At 40.5% G+C, this 21912-nt stretch overlaps 2 protein-coding genes across 2 annotated transcripts in view; both read right to left on the minus strand.

Moving 5' to 3' along the window:
* Positions 1-3884: 3884 nt before the first annotated feature.
* LOC146701904 (solute carrier family 22 member 13-like) lies at positions 3885-7709 on the minus strand. The gene is made up of 10 exons (XM_085468308.1): positions 7150-7709; positions 6831-6934; positions 6241-6395; positions 5540-5711; positions 5327-5447; positions 5151-5245; positions 4849-5063; positions 4593-4701; positions 4309-4503; positions 3885-4230 (listed from the first exon to the last, which is right to left on the minus strand). The coding sequence occupies exons 1-10, from the start codon at positions 7522-7524 to the stop codon at positions 4155-4157; spliced, it is 1617 nt and encodes a 538-aa protein (XP_085324434.1). The 5' UTR covers positions 7525-7709; the 3' UTR covers positions 3885-4154.
* Positions 7710-8752: 1043 nt separating this feature from the next.
* The window catches only part of oxsr1b (oxidative stress responsive kinase 1b), a 43978-nt gene continuing 30818 nt past the window's right edge, over positions 8753-21912 (minus strand). Inside the window, exons 10-18 of the mRNA XM_085468309.1 lie at positions 20597-20662; positions 20396-20518; positions 17581-17616; positions 13868-14044; positions 13647-13702; positions 13505-13557; positions 13055-13123; positions 12086-12150; positions 8753-11526 (exon numbers count right to left, since the gene is read on the minus strand). Of these exons, the coding sequence (XP_085324435.1) occupies positions 11452-11526; positions 12086-12150; positions 13055-13123; positions 13505-13557; positions 13647-13702; positions 13868-14044; positions 17581-17616; positions 20396-20518; positions 20597-20662 (720 nt within the window). The 3' untranslated portion in view covers positions 8753-11451. The remainder of the gene's footprint in view (positions 11527-12085; positions 12151-13054; positions 13124-13504; positions 13558-13646; positions 13703-13867; positions 14045-17580; positions 17617-20395; positions 20519-20596; positions 20663-21912) is intronic.

Below are 21912 nucleotides of genomic sequence, written 5' to 3' on the forward strand. Positions count from 1 at the left end.
AATCCTTTTCCTGAGTCTAGTTCTGACAGAGGTTACTTCCTGTTAAAAGGGTGTTTTTCCTTCCCACTGTCACCATGTGCTTGCTCACAGGAAGGCGAATAATTTAGGGAGTTTTCACTTTAGCATTGCAGGACCTTTGCTAAACAAACTGTAGTTTAGTAAAGATCCCGTTCTACCCTTATACATTATATTATTAATATTCCTACTTGAATTTTGTTTTTTTGTTAAGCTACTATGAAAACCCTACTCAAAAAATGCCAACAGTATCCACTATTGAAATTCTCATCAAATCGCCTAATCGGTGACATCTGCAGTGCAGATGGGGCAGGGCAGTCTGTGTGAGTGTGCCACATTACTCAATACAGCTACTATCATCAAATATGTGTACTGTGTAATTTTGCCACAGAGAGAACTCATAACAAACTTAACATTTCAATACTTTCAGGTATCATGCTCACTGTTGTGCAATTAAATGGCCCCCTATGAGCAAGCACTTTGCAAAGGTGGGAAAGAAAAACTCCCGTTTAACAAGAAAAACCTTCAACAAAACTAGAGACGAGTGTAGAAGACGTGCTCATGAAGTCTCACAGTATTCTGGTCCTATAGCAGCATAACTGAGGGATGGATCAGGGTCACATGATCCAGCTTTAACTATGAGCTTATCAAAAGTAAAGTTTTGAGTCTAATTACAACTGGAGAGGATGTGCGTCTCTTGAAGTGGAAGATGGCTCCACAGCCGAAGAGCCTAATAGCTTAAGGCTTTGCCTCCTATTCCACTTTTAGAAACTCTAGAAACCACAAGAGAGCCTACAGTCTGAGTGCTCCACTGGAATAATATAGTGTTGGTGGAAATCAGGCCCACATACTTGTTTAATATGCAGATTGAAGGACATATTCATTAAAAAAAAAGACTCCAAGCTTCCTCACAGTGTTACAGAAGGCTGAGGTAATGCCATCCAGAGTAAGTATTTGTTTAGACGTCATGTTTCTAAGATTTTTAGGTTCAAATAAAATTTTGTTTGAATTTAGAAGAAGAAAGTTGCAGGACATCCAAGCCTTAGGTCTTTAATACATACCTGTAGTTATATTAAATGATTTGTGCCCTCTTGCTTCATAGATAAAGAATCAGCTGCATAGCAGTGAAAATGTATGCTACGTTTTCCAACAGTGTTACCCAAGGGAAGAATGTATAATGTAAATAAAACTGCTCCTAGCAAAGACTCCAGTGGAACTGCATGACTAAGTTCATGTGAAGAAGACGACCCATTTAGATGCACAAAGCAGACAGTTACGATTCAATCCACTGCAGTGCACCTCTTTTAATACCAACAATGAACTCTAGTTTCTTTAGTAAAATATTATGATCAGCAATACTGAATGCTGCATTGAGATAGCAGGAAAAGCACAGAGATGTTTTTCCTACCAGAGGCCATTAGGAGGTTTTTCAGAGCCTTCACTAGTGACGCAGGGGATTGAGGACTGTGAGTGGGCTCAGCTGAGTCTAATAATAAATTAATTGCAGTGTTGAAACATGTAGATAAAAGTTCACTGATTCCTTTATACAAACTGAGCACTAAATCAGATAAAAACTATAAGAAATGAGATAGAAACTCAATAAGGGGAAGACTACTGATAGATAACAACAAATGAAACAGGCTCTTTGTATTTGTATTATATATATATATATATACACATATATTTATATATATATATACACACACACATATATATACACATATATTTATATATATATACACACACACATATATATACACATATATATACACACATATATATACACACATATACATATATATATACACACATATATACATATATATATACACACACACACATATATACATACACACACATATATACATACACACACATATATACATATACATATATATATATATTGTTATTGGTCGGTAGTTGGAGGGGACCGGTCCCTTCTTGGGGTCCTTGGGGATCAGGACAGGCCGGCCTTCGGTTAGCCATTCCGGGTGTCTCTTGTTAACTAGCAGCTGGTTCATTTGTGCTGCCAGACGCTCGTGGAGTGCAGTCAGCTTCTTCAGCCAGTAGGCGTGAACCATGTCGGGCCCTGGTGCTGTCCAACTCTTCATACTGGAGATATATATATATATACATATATATATATACATATTAGGGGTGCAACGATATTCGTATCGATATTGAACCGTTCGATACAGTGCTTTAGGTTCGGTACGCATATGTATCGAACAATACAACATTTGTAATTTATTTTATCAACTTTCCTTCTGACGATGCTGTCTGTGTTGAGCGCTCAGTGAATCTGCGTTCGACTACTAGGCTGCACTGTCGAGCGCAGATCCACTGAGCGCTCCACACAGACAGCATCGTCAGAAGGAAGAGTGCAGGGCAAGCTAGCAAGACAGAAGTTAAGCTCTCCTTGCAACATGGACCTCCCCCACCCTCATTCAGATCTGGCGTTTGGAATTATTTTGGTTTTCATGTGACGTATGACCCTGAAGGTAAGCGAGTCATGGACTAAAGTAAAACAGTATGTTGGATGTGCCATGCAATGCTCAATTACATGGGTGGGAACTAGTGTGTTAGCGCAGTTAGCTCGTTAATGTGTTGGCCGTCTAGCCCCATGCACGGGGTGATCGGCGGTAGCTCGTTAACGGAGATTTGCCGTGTTGTGGTGTTAAGGTCATTTCAACGAGATTAACCTGAAAGCACTAGTGGGAACACAACGAATATGACTGCACATTTACGCCGACATCATCCTAGTGCAAAGACAAAAACAACAAGCATGCTACTAACTTTAGCCGAGTCATTTAGACAGCTGTTAGCACATGATTCTCCTTATGCTGCTGAGAATATAGCCCAGAAGAAACGGATAGTATAGCTTTTATTTTGGAAAGAGACATTTCTCTGTAATAAACTCTCTTTTCCAAAGATGAGTGATTCCTCAATCAGATACAGGGCTCGCAAAATCGCTAGCCCGACGTCCTGGGGCTAGCGATTTTTTCAGTCGGGCTACCAAAATCTATCTCTTCCCTGCCCGTCGGGCTATTGTAGGAAGGAAAAATATATGTCAATGCTTTTGCATTCTTTCAGAAATGTAGCTGGGTAATTATGTCATTGGCATCGGTGAGCCACTGTCAATATGTGACAATTCATACACGTTTGAATTTGCGCTTGTTTTTTTGCAATCGTGCGAACTGTGTATAGAGAGCGACAGCACTGATCTGTGAGTGATGATAATTTGTGCACCAATTCCTCTGACATCGTCTTATTAATCGTTAGCTTACTATGCAAACATGACAAGTGAAATCTCCCGCAGCTTAAACATGTGAGAGGTTGATCGCGCAGAGAATCGCTGAGCTTATGTGAGTGCGTGTGTAAAAGCAGCAGGATTTATATTTTAGTTCTGCTGAGCCAAATAAGACAGGTCAGGGTGAAGAAGTGACAGCCAAAGAAAAGCTTACCACAAAACGCAGAAGTTATGACAAATCAGACTATAAGGCAAAAAGAAAGTGCAGCTTTATGGTTTCATGGACAAAATAATTTCTGTGGCTGCAATATGACGAGCTAAATAACCAGGGCTGCACATAAGTGGTCCGCAGGTGCGCATTCGCTGTCAAAATAAAAAACACGCACAAGGGTTAGGGTTAAATTTAAAAAACTGTACTTTTGAGTTAAAATATATATTTATAATTTTAATAAATGACAAATTAAAAAGGCATGAACATTTTTTTTGTATCGAAAAAATATCGAACCATGACACCAAAGTATCGAACCGAACCGAACCGTGAATTTTGTGTATCGTTGCACCCCTAATACATATATATATATATATATATACACACACACATGGGGGGGGGGGAGGGGCATAGTCTTCAGGGGGTTGGTGTTTGGGAGTTTTATTTGGGGGTAGTTTATAACAATTACAGTTTATACTTCTTTTACTATACATATACATCTAATTTATCAAATATTATATAACTTTTGGAAGAACAAGATTCATTAACAGTTTGTAACTACCAAAAACATTCAGCTGAAGTTGCTCATTTTAGCGAACCGTATACAAAATCTTTTTATCAGTGCACTGGTTTAGAAAATGAGTGTAAAAAGGTGTGAACCATATAAATTCACCATATAAATCACAGTTTTGTGCTCTTTTCCATTTTGTCCACTTTAGTCGAAGACCCATCCTCAGCAGCCCCATCCTCAAGTTTGCTGAAATAAAAAAAAATACAATATTTATGAAAAACCCTTTAGATTTTTTGGTTTTTGAAGTGGAGTTTGGTAACTTACGTAAGTTCGGCATGGTCCTGAAGTTCAACGTTACGGGTTTCGGGCAGTAGTAAACAGAGACCCCCAGCAGCAAGGGGGATGATTCCATAGATCAGCATGGGAATGGTGTAGTGGTAGGTGCTCAGAAGCCTGATTAGAGGAGCAAGGATGCCTGCCACACGAGCCAACATGGAGTTCAGACCCACACCGTTCTGCCTGCAAGTACAGACGATGAACCAATCATCAAACTCACTGGATCAAAATAAATAAATGAAATTGAGCATTTCATTATTATAATGCCTTACCTTATATTGGTGGGATATAATTCTGCCGTATAAACATAGACTATGGAAAAACTGGCAGTGGCAGAAAATTTTCCCAATACAGCTATGACTGTTATTACTATGGGAAGATCTGATGGACAAACAAAAAACAAGTTACACATATACTGTGGAGTACATTTCCTGCTAGACATAGCATTTAACAGATTTAGCTTTTATAGGACTATTTTTTTTAGGGAAATTAATCTTCAAGATTATAAATGAAAAAGCATATAAGTACCTTTTGGTATGACAAGGATCCCAAGACAAGCTAAACCTCCAAAAAGTAACACTACTGACTGACCAATCCTTCTCCCAATGAGCTGGAGGACAGGCAGACTGCCCAGACGTGCGGGAAATTCTACCAAACCAAAGATGAACTGTGTCAGGTAAATATCCAGACCAAAACTGCCAACGTTCAGGCTCAGTCCATAGTACATCAGACTAGTTCCAAACCTGTTAAGCATGAGAGATATTTTTAGTCAACCCAAAAAGGAGAGGAAATAAATGTGGCAGCTTTTAGAGGGTAAAAATTATATCCACCAGACGTAGCTCATGATGAGAGCACGTTTTCTCAGATATGATATCCTGAAGATGTCCAACATGTTTCCTCTTTTGATTGTAGTCTCATCCTCCAGCTAAACAATTACATTTTTACGTGAGTGTGCTTCAGTATTATATTTTCTTTGATTTTGGTTGAAGCCAAAGAGTTTGATCACCTTCTCCAACAGGTCTTTGGAGACATTTCGCTTGTTCACCTTGGCTGCCCTCTGGATCTCCTTTATAGCATCTTTCTTGCGGCCCTGGGTAATGAGCCAGCGAGCTGATTCAGGGAGAATCCTGGTTAAAAGGATCACAAACTGTCATTTTATTTATAAAGTTATTCTACGATGTTGGTAATAATATTTAATGTGACAGGAGTGCCAACTGACCAGTAGAAAATACCCAGAACGAGGATAAGTGGGCAGAAGAGCACCAGCTGCAGGATCCTCCAATTGCGGATAAAATAGGCAGCACCAGACATCAGAATCAGTCCAAGAGGAAAAGTGGAGTGGCAGATAATGGTGCACAACGCAAACCTGGAAGAATCACTCCATTCTCCTCCTTCAGCCCAACAGAAAATGTGGAAAAGGATGATTTCTGGTTTACAGTCTTCTTTAGCATGCGTGTGTCCCCTGACAAGATCATGCCAAACTCATTTGTACTTCTGTACACAACATACACCTGGATTATTAGATAGAATTAAATTAACAAGCTGAAATCTATTAGATTCACTGCTGGCATGTTTGTGTGTGTGTGTGTGTGTGTGTGTGTGTGTGTGTGTGTGTGTGTGTGTGTGTGTGTGTGTGTGTGTGTGTGTGTGTGTGTGTGTACTATGATTTGCAGCAGAAACAGTGAATATCACCATTTAAAAAGTGCATTTTGTATTTGCTTGCGTTATCTTTGTCTAATATTAACATTTGTTTGATGATCTGAAACATTTAACTTTGTGCAAAAAATATACAAAAAAACAAGAAATTATTGGGGTTTTTTTGCATGTACAGTGCTGTGTAGATACTCTTCAGTGGTACCAGGGAGGATGCAGGGGTACACTGTGGCATTAAATTCAGCTGTGACTAAACATCGTACCTACCTATTACAAATGCATTAGCAACAATGCCGGAGACCGAGATTCCGCCTAAAAATCGGAGAACTATAAAAACGTAGATGTTGGGTGAGAAAGCAACTCCCACACCAAAAACCATCAGCAAGAGGAGTGAAAGCAGGACAACAAAGCGGCGACCAAACCTACAGAGACAAGAAAGAGCTGTTTCACTGATCCTGGACTTTAATATGCAAGCATGATGTGTATGGTCTTTCCTCAGAATTTAGAAAATAAACCAACATCATGTTTATTATGTCCAGTGGGTGACCTGATTTAATATGCTGCACTTGGCAGTCAACCCTAACGGTGTAGATATAGTCTGAATCACTGCGTGTAAAAAGAATCTGGACTAAATCTGTTGACAAGAATGAAAAACAAATCATACTCATTGGGATGAGCCGTTTCTGTGCATCCTCATTAACGTCCCAATCAAAGCAATAAGTTACAACTACACAGTTTGACTACTATTAAAGCTACTGCAAGTTTATTTTTTACATGGGTTAAAAGATCAACACTAAAACTATTCAGTGTTGATTTGCATTTAATCAGTGTCATTACGTAAGGATAATGATCCATACCTGTCAGCCATGGAGCCCAGGACCAGTGCTCCAACCAGAAGACCGGCCATGTAGATGGACTGTGATGCTTCAATGAAGTTGCTCCTGTCACACACCAGGTCAAACTAGTAGCAGAGAAGAAGTCGGTTTTATTGTCATGCAAAACACCAACTTTCTTTTGTAAAGGACCAACCCGAGAGGAGACATTTATATTAAAAAAAAGATGTTGAAATGCTTTGCTGTGATTTACTCTTCTGATGGTCATCAGCTCATACAGAGCAAGCCAACAGAATCCCTGGAACAACTAGGTACATTCCTGCGAACACTAAGGACGTTTTACCTCTGTCACAATGCTGGAGGCACCACCAGATGCCTCAAAATCTGTTCCATTAACACATTCTGTTGTGGTGTTGATCCCATATTTTTCAATCATTTCCAAATCCCAATCCACCGGCGTGAACATCAAACAGCTCTCAAATCCTCCATCCTCCTTCACTGGGATGGTCAGATTTTTTTGCCTCTCTTCTGTCAGGTTGGGCCCACGCTCCACGATCCAGTCGGTGTTGCAGTTGTGTGGGAAGCTCATGCCGACAAACACCTGGCCAATAACGTCAAAAGCTAGAAATATGCTTGGGATGCATAATGCAACCACCAAACGTTTCTGAAATAAACCAAATGAATTAATCTCCTTCAAAATCTCCCCAAAGTTGCTCATATTTACATCTAAGTCCTCAGAGCTTCATGTGAAAATGAGAAAAGATTTGGTTCAGCCACAAGTAATCAACGTGACCTGGTTAATGTTTAAACTGATAATCACTGTGCTTTTACGACCTCCCAACTCGCTAACAGACTGCTGATGTACTGTACACTGCCAAATGTGATCCATTAGTATCAGGTTTTGATTATGTTTCAACACTAAAACAGGCCATTGGTTAGACTGATTAATCCACTTCTTAACTTCATTAAATCTCCCATCTCTTCTGATGTAGTAATCTTTTTTAAAATGTCGCTTTCCCTTTAAGAGATATATGACGGCTGCATACATCTGATAAAGGTATATAACAACACTCCATTAGTTTTTCTTTTTTTAGTTAGTACGTTTGATAGTAGTAATGCCATCTTATTTGTCACCTAATGGCAGCATTAGCCTCTTAAAACTCATTAAACTTCTGTAATATTAGACAGAAAAACTGAACAAGTTCTATTATAAAAGTCATGATCTAAATATATAGCTCAGGACAGTTAACAGTTCACATTTAACATCCATTTATTTTCTTCTGATTATCCAATAAATGGTCACAGGGGGGCAAGATCTGTCTCTGGGCTAATAATGATGCACATATGATGAAATTCTGTGAGCAAAAAGCACGTTTATTCTCAGTTTCTTGCTTTTTTCCTCAAAAGAAAGCAATGCAGGATTTGATAACTTCTGTTGCCTTTCATCCTACACAACAATGTGCCATCCCAAACTGGCAAAGTGGCGATTTAGAGACAAAGTCCACCTGGATGTTTGCCCAGTCAGACCCTTGTTTCAACAGTGTTTCCCTTACATAGGTCAAAGATAGCATTTGTATTTTCGTAGTTACAGACACAGACAGGAGGGTCAACTCATTATGCTAAATGTAAAAAGTTTTCAAAGCCTTACAGAATCCGTCTCCCCCTGCTTTCCTGCTTTAAACATGTCTGCTGATGCAGCCCTTTAATGCTGAGAGAGGAGAAAGTGAACACAATAAAACTGATAGTAAGGACAATAAATCTGGAGGAACTGATACCAAAGGAGCAAGCTCAGTCTGAAACAGAAACAGGTGCAACGTGAGGAAAATGACAATGCACAGATCTAGAATCAGTTCTGATGCCTTTGTTTATTGTGTGCAATTTGCCCACATCTTCTGCAAAAATCACAGCGAATGGTGCATTTAAAAGAAGCGACAGACCTCTAAAAGGAGGCTGATATGCTCATTCTTTATTGATTAAAAATAATCAAGAGAAACATGCTTTGAACTCCAAAACAATTAAAATCAGAGGAAATGAAATGGAAAGAAACTAAACTGAAAACAGGTGCAAACTTCAAATATATTACAGCCTTGATTAGTTATTGCCTGGACAAAAGTGTATTATGGGTTGTTTTAGTTTTTTTTTTTAACCGGTCATCTGTTCATTTGCTACAGTTTATTCTTAGACTGCGTGTAAGTGGGACTGTTGGAGAAAGGATGAGAAAGCCATTAGATCTTCAACTCTGCCGAAAGCAGAGCTCAATCTATGTAACACACACACACGTCTCTCAGGGCTCATACAGACCAATCCTCTCTGCAGTCTGCAGACTATAACGGGAGAATGGCACCAAATACTGCAGTTTGAAAACGTATGCACAACATTGCGTGGCTGACTTCGTCGCTTCCCTTCCGAGGGGGGAAACCTGGGTCGACACGCCTGTACATCTTTATTTAAGGTAGCTTCACAAGTAACAGGAAGTACATTTCAAAGACAGCGAAAGTCAAACTCAAAACCAGAGAGAAACTTCACACGCACACACAGAAAAAAAAATTACACTTGGTCATTTTCAATTTAAGGCTAGCGTAAAATTGTATTTTGACTATAAACGTGTTCAAATATTTCCTTGTAACATTTCATCTGCAAGCAAAGAAAAACGAATGCCTTCAGATTGGTTCACTATGGCATCTGGTTACGAAGTTGTCACATCATCAAATGAAACACTAAAACCTCGCTGGCGTTTCAGATCCACACATAAGAGCAGAGCAGAGCGGTAAATGAACCTTCTGCAGCCGTCGGTGCCAAATAACTGTGATATGCACATTCATCATCGAGCCACGTCATCGGTGGACATAAATGCACAAAATTATCCAGAGCGCGGTCGAACAGTTCTGATCATTCAACACGTTTACAATCACGGCTCAGATCTTCAAAAGTGACGGAAATCTTCATTAAAGACACTTTCAGAAACGATGGCAAAGCAGCTGTATTACTTCAGATGCGTCTTAAAAGGACTAGCTACTGTAAACAGCTCCCACACTTGGTGCTTACTAAGAGACACTTTTTCTGTTGCCCAGCGAAAGATCTTTTTTTTTTTTTTTTTTGGAAGGGGGAAATGTTGCATGGGGACAGCGCCATAGGAAAATATATATTTTCAAAAGGCGAGAAAGTTAAAAGCTGAAAACTGTTGATGCGCAAATGATCACACGTGACAGATTAAGCAATAATACGTCCTGCAAAGAAACGAGCAAATTCAAAGCCTGATGTGCAGTGTCATCGTCGTCATCCTTCACGCAGCCAAACAACCCCAATCGTGTCTTAAGAGAAAGAAGGCCAAGAGTGAAACACCCAGTATAAAAAAAACAAACCAATCAGAGCCAAATGTCATTATTTACATACTAAAGGTTAAATCAAGTACTCAGAATCCATTCACATAAACAAATACACACTTTAGTCTTTTTCTCTTTCTTTGTGAGAATTTGTTAAAACCAATTCCAAACAGACAAACAAACACCAAGAGGGACACATCTGCTCAGACAGCACATGTGGTTTCAGCTGCTGCAAAACTTTTTACTTTACACGTATTTCAATCAATCACAACACGAAGGCCGGTTTGGAGTTTTGGAAAGCACTGATGCTTTTTTTTTTTTTTTTTTTTTTAAAGAAGGGCATTAATTTTTAATTTATTGGGTCATTTATTGTCATTAAATCCCATAACATAACCCAAGACGTGATCATACTAATAACAATAATAATAATAATAATAGTAATCTGCACATCCAAAGTTTTACGCATACTTTGCTTCTGGTATTTCATTTAAATCAATGCAAACATGCTACACAGAGAGCTAATGTCTATCAGTTAAGTGCTGAATAGTCCCCACAGACTTGTATCATTTACTTTGTTGAAAAAAAGCTGCTGCTCAGATGTTTCAGGAAGTAACTGGTCTTTCATGGGATTTGTTGATGATAGGAAAATATAAAGAATATGAAAAACCTTTAAATGCAAAGACTCCGAGACACTAAGATGCGTCCATCTCTTTCTGTAGGAAGTAATTTGTTTTGCAACGTCAAAACAAGAGTATGTGAAACTTTTTATTTCTATTTGGCGTGTGAAGCTGCAGCAAAAAGTTTGGCATCTGCACCTGAAAGCACACTTGTGCATTTCAGACAACGTAATGCTCCATACGGTAACCGGGGATGTCCACACCCCCCAAAAAAATGTGCATTCAGTAGTTCTGATGAATATATAAGGCATTGTTACACTTGTCAGGGTTCAAGGGTGTTAGTTCAGATTGTGCAAATGCGTCACATTAGAGATAGGAAAGGGGGGAGACCGGGATTGGAAATGAAAACATTTCTTGTGGATAATTGCATCCTTCTACATGTACATTGTAAACTTTTTCGAGTGATTCTCATACTGTACGTTCTGATACTTCAGCTGACCACCTAAAATTCAACAGGTGGCATTTTATAATCCTATACGTGACAAAAAAAAAAAAGAAAAAAAAAAAGAAAATAATGGTACTGTTCTCTTTGGCAGTAGTGGTTTCTTTACAGCCATGGAAAGGAAAAAAAATGCATTCAAACTATTTTTTTTTTTTTTTTTAATTTCACATTTTTTAGGCAAGTCACGGTCCCAGGTAGAACATCTAACTAATGCTGAGCTGGGCAAAGCCCATCAACTTGATGTCGTCTGGTATTTCAGATCCCTCAATTCCAGAAGCCTAAAAAAGATAAATACATGGATTTAAAATGATGAGCAGAAACATCTTTAAGCAGAAAAGCAATAACGTTGTTTTCCTTTAAAGAGTTTTTTGTTTTAATAAATTAAAGCCGACCGATACAGGATTTTTAAGACCGATACCAAAATATGCAGACATAGCAGACGTTTTTTTTTTTGTTTCCCGCACGAGAAACTTGAACAGATTTCCAAACATTTGTTATGTGTTATATTATATCAAGTGAGGCAGCTTCTAATGTTTGATCTCTGACATTTTTTCAAGAGGTCTAAATGGGAGACTAGGACTGCTGTGGATGGCCGAACCAATTCATTTGATCTCTTTATAAGCCGGTTAGTGTGGCAATCCACAACAGTCCCAGTCTCTTATTAAGTGCCCAAACCTATGCTAGGAGATTTGTTCTCCTCACAGGTTCTAACCCACAAGCGAGTGTGTAATCCACTACACCACAGAGCTGAAAATTATTTCCGAAACACAACTTCTATAGTTTATTTAGATTCAATTCTATAAGATCTCTAACCAGTATGGAAAATGTTACACTCACCAGTTTGAAAGTGACATTTTTATGGGTTTGAGGTTCATCGACTATTTTCTGCAAATTTGCAGCAACTAAAAAAGAGAAGAAATCTTTAAGTTGAATGAAAAGAAATACATCCTAACATCACTGTCTATACTCGGAAACCAAGAATAGGCCTTTGTGAGATTTAACATTATGCTGTTACCTGCTCAATTTCTTTGATCTAATTTGCAACTTTTGGAGTTTAAAACTGAGTTAAATGCCAAAAATGGCAATTCCTGGAACAGCCACTTGAGGCACACTCCACCTTGCCGTGTTAAAATACCCAATTATCAAAAACAGTTTTGATTTCTAAAGCTATGTTTATATTTTGTCTCTTTCTTTTTTTTTTTTTTTAAATAACTCGTCTGTTCAAACTGCTGTAACACTGAAAATCTGACCCACAGATGGGTGCCAACATTACTAGCCAAGTATTGCTGTCAACTAGACTTCATTTGAATTAGTTATGTTGCTTTTTGGAGTGTTTTAATACAAATATCTTAAATATCTTACACTTCTGTATCAATTACCACAAGTATGCTGTAATCTCAAACCCTTCTGTAACCCTGCGCTGTAACCTGCATCTCTCTAGGAATACAAGAGGCTCTACATCAGTTGTTCACATAAATATGAATTAGCGTAGTGGAAGCAGAAGCTAAACATATTCTTCAGTGTCTAACCTTCTAACTAGACTAACTAATCATACAACTAACTACATTTCAACATGAGAGAATATTCCTTATTTGTTTTTAGGTTTTCTTGAATCCCTGGCCTGTGTGGCTGCACAGCAAGGCTTTTATTATGCCTGCTTAATGCAGTAAATGTGCAGTAATGCAGACCTGCTTGAGTTAAAAATATCCCCCTTTAAAAGGCTCGTTTTCAGCCTTGAGCAAAAACATGCTGAGTGAGAAAAGGCGATTTTGTTAACGTGGCAGGGGAATGTTTGAAATCACTGACCTATTACTAAGTCCCTCCCGTCCACCAGGCCTGCCGACACCAGCTCCTGAGACACACCATCTGCTGTGTCTGAAAAGTCAGAGCATGAGACGACGACTGTGACAGGTGGACCAACACAACAGAGTTTAATAAAAGCAAATATTAAACAGAACACGACCGCGGCTTAATAATTTTCAAAACACTCACGCTCTTCCTGCTTAAACAAACAAACAAACCAAAAAAAGCACCTTCTGTTCTCAGCACTTTACATTCTAAATGAGCTCGTTTGTGCTTTGTTGCACCCATGTGCTTTACTAGCTGCAATGACAAAAAGCCAATTTACCAAATACAGCTCATGCAATTTGTTAAACTGTCGGTTTTCCTACTGATTATGCACAAATGTGACACCCCGAACAGTCAACTCTTTGCCTCAGGACATTTTGTATACTGCTTTGTGACAGCCACACTTACCTCTCCCTGGCATGAACTCAAAGCGGATGTCATTTAGCTCCTTCTTTGAATTTCTGAAGGGATGATGGAAAGAAAGAATGCAAATGAGAGGCGCAAAGTTTACCGAAAGGTAAAAATACAATGAGAAATGAGTCAAACATACCTTAACCTTAATACCAAACTAATGGGAGCCTGAACATCCCCTGAGGCAGCTGAAATCTGTGGAAACAGAAGGAAAAATCTTACTAAAATTGCACTTTCACACTATATTTTGATACCTTCAAGAAAGATGAGCAAACTACCTCTTTACAAAAAAAATGATAGGTAAACATGTAGCATTTAAATAAAAGCTTATGATGGGAAGTATTAGTTAGGGAGACTAGCCTGAGGGGGAACAGCAGCAGCAGGTACTCCTGGTGGGGGAGATGCAGCCTGGGCAGTAGATTGAGCGGTGGCTGGTGTGGGCTGCAGCGGAACTTGACCTGCAGCCTGAGGTAGTTCAGCCAGACCTGCGGCCATAGGCTGGAGATGACTACTTAAAGGCTCAGGAGTCTGGAAAACCTAAAGGGAAAATTGGTTGATTGACTTTTTTGGTCTGTATATTAAGATAGTCGCTGACTTTGGTGATGTTTGACTATTATTAAAGGAAGATTATGAGGTTTTATTTTTAGTTTAAAGTCAAAATGTTAACACCCACTAGACATACTCAAACTGGCTACAAAGATTTGTCACTCTCAGGATGATTTCATGCCAAAACTTTTGATGATCTCAAACCTTTGTGTCATATACAGGTCAATACTGGAATTTGAAACTTATCCGATTAAAATTCGGCCACTACCCCGCTTTTAGGCGGCCCTCTCGTGCACCCCTGGATCACTCTCTGGAAGCCCCTTATTAACCAGCTACACATACCCACATCCACTGTGTCACGACGGCGACCCTATGAATTTCATTTTCAAGAAAACTTACATGAAGCCAAATCTGGCGAGTCTATAGTGTAGTGAGTAATGGTTGTCCTGATGTGGCCAAAACCAGCCATCCATTTCCTTCCACTTATCCATATTCAGGATCACGGGACCTATCCCAGCTGTCTTAGGGCAAAGTTTAAATCACTTGTGCAAAATGTTCGTCCCTCAGACGCCTCAGAAGATAATGAGAAAAATCCACTGACAGTATGACCTAGTGTGATAACGCCCTTGAGCTTGGAATCTGCAGAGTATCCCACCGAAAACTGCTGGTTGATCTGATTTGTAGGTGAAAGCCCAACTCTCACCTCCAGGGATAAGCTTTGACGGGAAACTGAGTCAGATTAATGTGCTGGATGTTGAAGCTTGTGGTCTGTGCAACTGAACAGGACTCTGCAAGCAATCCAAATAAAGCAGGACTCCCAAGATGACTACAGTGAAGGCAATGGTTTCCAAATTGAAGTCTTTGCAACCCACCTCACACATACCCAGAAAACTCATTTTCTTCACCTCGTCTGTTGTAATCTGTCAAATACCTTGTGAATGCTTTGTGCTAATGTTACGTCCCTCTGCAGCCTCTAATCTGCTCAGTGTGTTCAGCTGGTGCTAATTGGCCACACCTAATCAGGTGTGGATAAAAGCATACCTGAGGCAAGCTTCCCAGGGAGCTCACTAGTCTTTGCCTTGGTGGCACCAGCCATTTTAGACAACCTGATAGTCCATTTTAAGATAAAGCCTCTTTTCACCTACACGCTGGTATTCGTCTCCTTTTTTGTGTTGCGGCTTTTGAGCCGGGTCGTAACATAAGTGGGGGCTCGTCCGGGATTGTTGAAAAGGGAGTTTTGAGTTGGAATTGGTTTTTGATTATCTGGGGGTTTTTTTTTCACCTTTAGAGATTCAACTTCCCAGTTTAGTTAGGTGAGTGTCCAGCTGAGCTTCGTTTTAAGTTCTTCTTTCGGGCACTCTTTTGTTATTTTGCCTTTTTTATTTTCGGAGTAATCCTGGGCGGGGATTAGTTCCCTGTTGGGGGTAGGCAATTCAGGGCTCCGGTCGCTGAAGTTCTGCCTTTAAAGTTGCCTCGAGCCCAGCACGCTCCAGAAGATAGGTAGGTAAAGGTTGTTGTGCTTAGGAACTGGGTAAGTTGTATTTGTTAATATGTGTGTGTGGCAAGAGGTAAGTTGGTCAGTTAAAGTAAGTTGTGTAGTTTTCTGTTAATTGTTCAGTAGTCGCTGAGTGAGTTGGCAGACGGGTGTCGTAGTGTCTTAATTAGGGTGTGTTTGCTAAGCCTTCTCCGGCCCCCAAAATGGCTGATGAAGCCATCAGTGCACAGGTGTCTAGAAGCTCGTTTGTAAGCAATAACATCCACCTGGTTCCCGTTTTCTGTGAATCCAGTGTTGAGAGCTTCTTCAGTGTGTTTGAAAGCATAGCAACTGCATTACAGTGGCCTGAAGACGTGTGGGGGTTGATGTTGCTGTGTAAATTCACAGGTAAGGCTCAGGAAGCTTGCTCTGGTCTGTCTAGGCTGGACAGCCTAGTTTATGAAAAGATCAAAAGTGCCGTCCTCCAAGCCTATGAACTTGTGCCTGAGGCCTATAGGCAGAACTTTCGAGGTTTGGAGTTGGCACAGGGTCAGTCCTACCTTGACTTTTCTCGGGAGAAGGCAAAGCTTTTTGGTAGGTGGTGCTCTGCAAGCCAGGTTAACAGTTTGGGGTCGTTACGTGAGCTCATGCTTGTGGAGGATTTTAAAAACTCTGTTCCTGAGTGTATTGCTCTTTATTTAAGTGAACAGAGGGTTTCCACTTTACAGCAGGCTGCCATACTGGCCGATGAGTTTACCCCAACTCATAAAACAAATGCTGTAGAATGTGACATCCCTTCTCACTACAATACATCTTGGAGAGCTAGGAGGGAGCCAGCTAACGAGGCTGAAAAAGTGGTGGTTTCAAGTTCCAAAGCAAAACTGTGTTTCTTCTGCCACAAGCCTGGCCATGTGGTTGCTGGTTGTGTGAAACTTAAGCGGAAAGCGTATCGAAAGGGAAGAAGGCCTGATTTGAAAACAGTCACTCATGGTTCTCAAACTAACAAGGTTGTCAGGCCCAGCAAAGGACCACACTTGGGGCATAGTTGTGTAAGGGGCTCCTGTGGTCAGTGTAAGGGGTCAATTAACCCTGAGCTGCCGCTGGTTGACCATTTCTCCGGTCCTCAAAATGATTTGCGGGGAGAAAGTTCATGTTTAAAACCACCACTCAGACCTGCACCCCTTGCTAACAATCATGTCTGTGTTTCAGTAAAGCCCACTAGCTGCCTGCTGGGTTCTCCACATGTGATGGTTTGAAGCCCTGGCTATCACATGGGACACTGTTTTGAGGGTCTGGGGCCACTCTCTAGCAATGTTGTGAACCCACTGAGATGGGATTGGCAGCTGCCGCAGGAAATGCCTAACCGTTGCTATGGGGTTTGGTAGGTGGAAAGCCTGCAATTTGTTGATGCGACGGTTACGGACTTGATTAGTTGTTTTGGTTATCGTAATTTGACAAACCATGGGTTTGTATTTATGGGAGGGGGTGTTACGGCCCTAGCAGGGCCTCTCTCCTCCTGAAGGTGCCTGTGTGGGCGTGTCACACTACCTCTTCTGCCTGAGGTGCCACCTTTCCCTTTTACACAGCTGACTCACGTCAGTAATTAAGGAGATTTAAGCCCAGGGAAAGGTGAGCTCTGGGCCAGAGTGCCATTAGTGTGGTTTTCAGCTAGTGAGCTGCGTGTCTGTGTTTGCAGCTTGTGAGCTGCACTCTTTTTGACTTTCTTTGTGCTTTATTGACGAACATTTGAGTTTCGTTTGTTTTCTTAAATGGTGATAGCGGCTTGTCAGTCTCTTTTAGTTGAGCTATTTTAATAAAACTCTTTAATTTAACCCTTTTGCCTCCTTGACTCCTTTTTCTGACCCGGTCACTTTTGTTACTTCCCCCTCCCTGCCTAGACCCCTCAGGGGAACGTAACAGCTAACATGATACAGTGAATATCCTTAAAAAGCTTGTCTTTCTCTTCTTTCTGAAACCGTTAGAATTGTGTCTCCGGCACAAATGGTAACAGAGTTACGGTCATTTAAAGAGTCTGTAAAATGGTTAAACTCACCTCCGAATTCTGTGATCCCTCCTTCACTCTTGGTGACTGTTAAAAATAGACAAAAGAAAGCAACAGTCAGGATGACAACTTCATCAAGATGGAGTTAAATTAATTAAAAAGAATAAAAGCACACATGGATGCAAATAATCACACTGGAAGCAAAAGAAGTAAACTCATTAAAAAGGCTCACTCGTTTACTTTCCTCCTTTGTGTCCGCACAGTTAATTATAACTTTCTTAAGATATCATTAGACTGGGAAAAGCAATAACCAGTGCTAACAATACTTGCTAATTGTGGCTGATGCTAAAAGGGCTGATTTATCTGGTTTCAGTAAGCAGAACTAACAGCAACAGTGACTACACTGAAGGAGAGGGTGGGTTCAAATTTTAGTCAGGCAAGGTTTTGGGAATGAGTTGTAGGACTTTTAATCCCATCTCAGACATACTGAAAACAGCCTTTTCTGTTTTCTAGGTAAGCTGACAGAAACCCATCAACCTCCCTCCTATCACACAGAATTTTTAACTCCTTGCACTCAGTATCCTTCCTCAGTTTGACGCTTGTCGTCTTTTGTCTACTTCCATTAGGGGTTGCCACATCTGCCTCCATCTCACCCTATCCCTAGCATCTTCCTCCGTCACACCAAGCTTCTGCATGTCCTCTTTCACTACATCCTGTAATCTTATGTCGTCTTCCTCTTTTCGAAAACCAATGCAATGTCCAGCATATCCACTATCCCTCCTCTGCACACATCAAACCATCTCAGCCTTGCCTCTCCAACTTCTCAACTTCTCATCTCAACCTGAGCCATCCCTCTGATGTACTAATTTCTAATTCTGCCCATCCCGGTTGCTCCCAGCTCTGCCCCCTGTCTTTTTGTCAGTGCTACTGCCTCCAAATCACATATCATAGCAGGTCTCACTACCATCTTGTAAACCTTCCCTTTCACTCTTGCTGTCTGTCTGTCTGTCACAAATCACCCGTGACACTCGTCTCTTGTTGATCCCAGGTATTCTCTCTCTGTTCCTTGCAGCTTCACTGACTCCTTCTCATTCACACACGTATTCTGTCTCACTTCTATTGACTCCTCAAGTCTGACACTGAAGAGTGGATTTGATTTTCCCCGTCACTCCTTATTAAACCTAGAAACTGCCGTTTTGCCTGAACCAGACAAACAAAAAACTTTCAGTCCACTCAGTGGAGCAGAGTGATTTAAAGTCTGGATTCGGGCAAGTTTGTCCACACTTTGCTATCTCGGTTTGTATTACAGCTACACCCAGCAATAAATTAATTTGTACCTGTGTTATCCACAGAAATCCTCTCAGCTTAATTTCCCAGAAAGATTACATCATCACTATAAACCTCATGAAATTAAACTGAAACATGACTGAGGTATAAACGAGTGGTAACATATTTCACAGTTATATTTTTTAGTGTTTGCAAAGCAGAGAAGCGGAATAAGTTAATTAAAAAAAAGTTTTTAAAAGTCAAACTGCATACCTGTGAATAAATAAAGGGGAAAACCTCATATTTAATCCAACTCCAAAAAATATGTGGCGATAAACAAAAGCCTTGCAGACCAAATGAAGACAAACAGACTTCACTGGGAGGACATGATAAGGACTGGACTGATGCCAGAAATCACATTTGCTCTGTGTTCGGACTCACACAAAGCCACTCTGCACAGCACAAACAATCTTTAATTACATCGCTGTGGAGAGGAGTTTTTCAGGTTGGTATTAAAAATATGCAGAGTTTAAATAACTGACCCCCAATTCATGGAGTCTGTAGATATAACGAGCTTTAGAGCTTTAGAGCCAGTGAAAGTTCAGTTTGCCATCAAGCAGCCAATTACAAAGCAGCGAGAAAGGAGTAGACACTGTTTTATTCCCTTGATGGTTATTAGTGCACTTAATGATCGTTTTCACGGCTAATAAGTTACCTGCCTTGTTTTAATTAAATGTGATTTGGTCAGTAGAAATTACAAAAGAAAGTTACTTTAAAAAGACAGATTAAAAATACAGATGGCTTCCAGGAACAGTAACTCTCACGCCTTTGATTTAAATAATGCTCTCCAAAAGCAAAGCGCTACTGATATTCTGAATCCAATTAAAATCTAACACTTCTGTGAGAGCTACAGTTGGTTTCCTCCCCTGTGAAATATATATCTTTTTTCCCTGTTTAAAGACAGACCTGCAATCCTGACTAATAGATTCTGATGAGAATGACTTGTGGGTCAAATTCTACAAACATATGATCTACAGCACGTCCAGATTTCAGCTCAGAAACAAAGCAGTAAAGTTTTCCTGCAGTCTGCTAATTACTGGTGTAAAGTTACAGAAAGCTAAAAACAAACCAAGCATTATCTCAAGGATAACAGCTTATTTATGTGCAGATTTGTTTTTCTATTCAAACGAGACCTGCTAATCGGTTTCATCACAGCTCTAAAGATAAACTTTATAATCCAGCTTTTTTTCCCCTCATCAGGCTTAACCCAGCTAACATGTGAGAGTCCTTCCTTGTTAGGGGAATGCCATCTGTATTAGGGTGGCAAGTGAACAACCCTGGGTGCAGGCAGCTCGAGAGGGTAGGAGAAGCGCACTTGTCGCCTGGGGGCACTAACAGGCTTCACCTGCTGCTCCTTGGCCATCAGACAGAACACACACACACACACATATAGGTGAGACACATGGACAAACATGCTACTGCACAGAATGACAATTTAAACAGAGCACAGTGATCAAAGGACACAACACAACACGTGGACTACAGCTAAAGTGTTAATATGTGCATGTGAGGGGAAAAAAAAGGAGGAAGTTCCATTTACCCGTATGGCTGCAGCAGCTGCTTTGCCTTCTTCGCTCTCTTCATCGAGCTCGTCATCGCTCCATTCCCATTCGCCGTCCTCTGTTTTATGCAGCCGACCGCTGGAGCCTGGCACTCGACGTACCTGATGCATTCACATGTAACACATCTGAGCTGATCTTCATAGCAGTAGAGAAGCGGGTTTAAAGCTTTGCTGCCTTACCCTTTTTGACCTCTCCGTTATTGTCGGCGCCCTCTGAAGCAACTTCTCGTGTAAATACTCGTGTGTCTGCCAGGAGAGAAAGAAACCATCATCAACATTTGTATTTATTCAAACATGTTTGACGAGGACAAACGGAAGCTTATCATTGGTCGGTCTGACTTCTGGTCAAATTTAGGACTGAATTCAAAATCTTTCACACCCGTCTTAAAAACATGCAACACTTGGATCCAATGACCTTGTATACACTCACTGGTCAATTCATTAGGTACTCCAGAAGTATCACTAAGACAACTGTGCATTCAAAGCTGGGAAGTATCCACCGTCTTTCTGACATGGTTACAGACTGCACATGAAAGGGCAGTTACTTTACTTTAAACATGACAGCTTGACCTAGATTTGAATCATATATGCACACTTTATTAAGTACACCTCTTAAACTGCTTCTTGTCTTATTGAATCTACGCTGCAAAGAACTGAGTAAGTTTTGGTGGCAAAAGGAGATTCAACCGCCTACTAGTGCGGTGTAACATGGCACACGAGTCCACTGAGGTCATCAAAATAAGGGCCTCTAATTTTACATTGATGAGTTCAAGACTTCTACTGGGCAACGTTTTGCTGCCAAGTTATCAAAGTCTCACGCTGAGAGTCAAGTCAGTCTTTTTAAATCTCATACTAAGCCTCAATCAATAAGATGCCTTACTGATGACTGAAGTTACAGCACGTTTGTTAAGTATCCTTGTTTGCAAGATAACAACAAATAACATTTAACAAGATGAACAGAAAAGAAATTCATAAATGGCTGTTTAAAAGTAGTTCCTGCATGCTCAACAGCACACCAGCTATAAAAGACTGACAAAGTCTGCCCTCTTCTGTCCACTCACGGTACTGTAGTAATTACAGCGAACAGGGATCACAGCTAGAAAACCAACCAGGTTGTATTTGGGCTGTGTGACTTGCTGAGCCAGCATTCTGGTTGTTCCAGCTGCTTGGGTACTGAGCAGCCATACACTGGCGTTAGACCGCTTATCCCTGCCTTTGTTAGAAACATAACAATAATAAGAGTAAGGCTGCAATGATCTCAGCTTGGGTCAGACACACTGACAAGTTGAAAAAGTACACAAAGTGCACAAACTGTTATTGGTTTATTTTCATCTTGTGACTCATCAATTACACCCCCTGCTTCTATCAACTGAAAACTTTGCGAGCAACAAACAATCCATCCAGTCATGAACAGCACAGTCTGAGCTGAGGCCATTCACACACAAACACTAGAGCGGACACAGACCTTTACTCATCAACCGCCTCGAGAGCTGCCT

The sequence above is a fragment of the Copadichromis virginalis genome, linkage group LG9 (assembly GCF_057382275.1).
Source record: "Copadichromis virginalis isolate Kocher_CV1m ecotype Utaka linkage group LG9, C_Virginalis_male_GT1.1, whole genome shotgun sequence".
NCBI classification, from domain to species: domain Eukaryota; kingdom Metazoa; phylum Chordata; class Actinopteri; order Cichliformes; family Cichlidae; genus Copadichromis; species Copadichromis virginalis.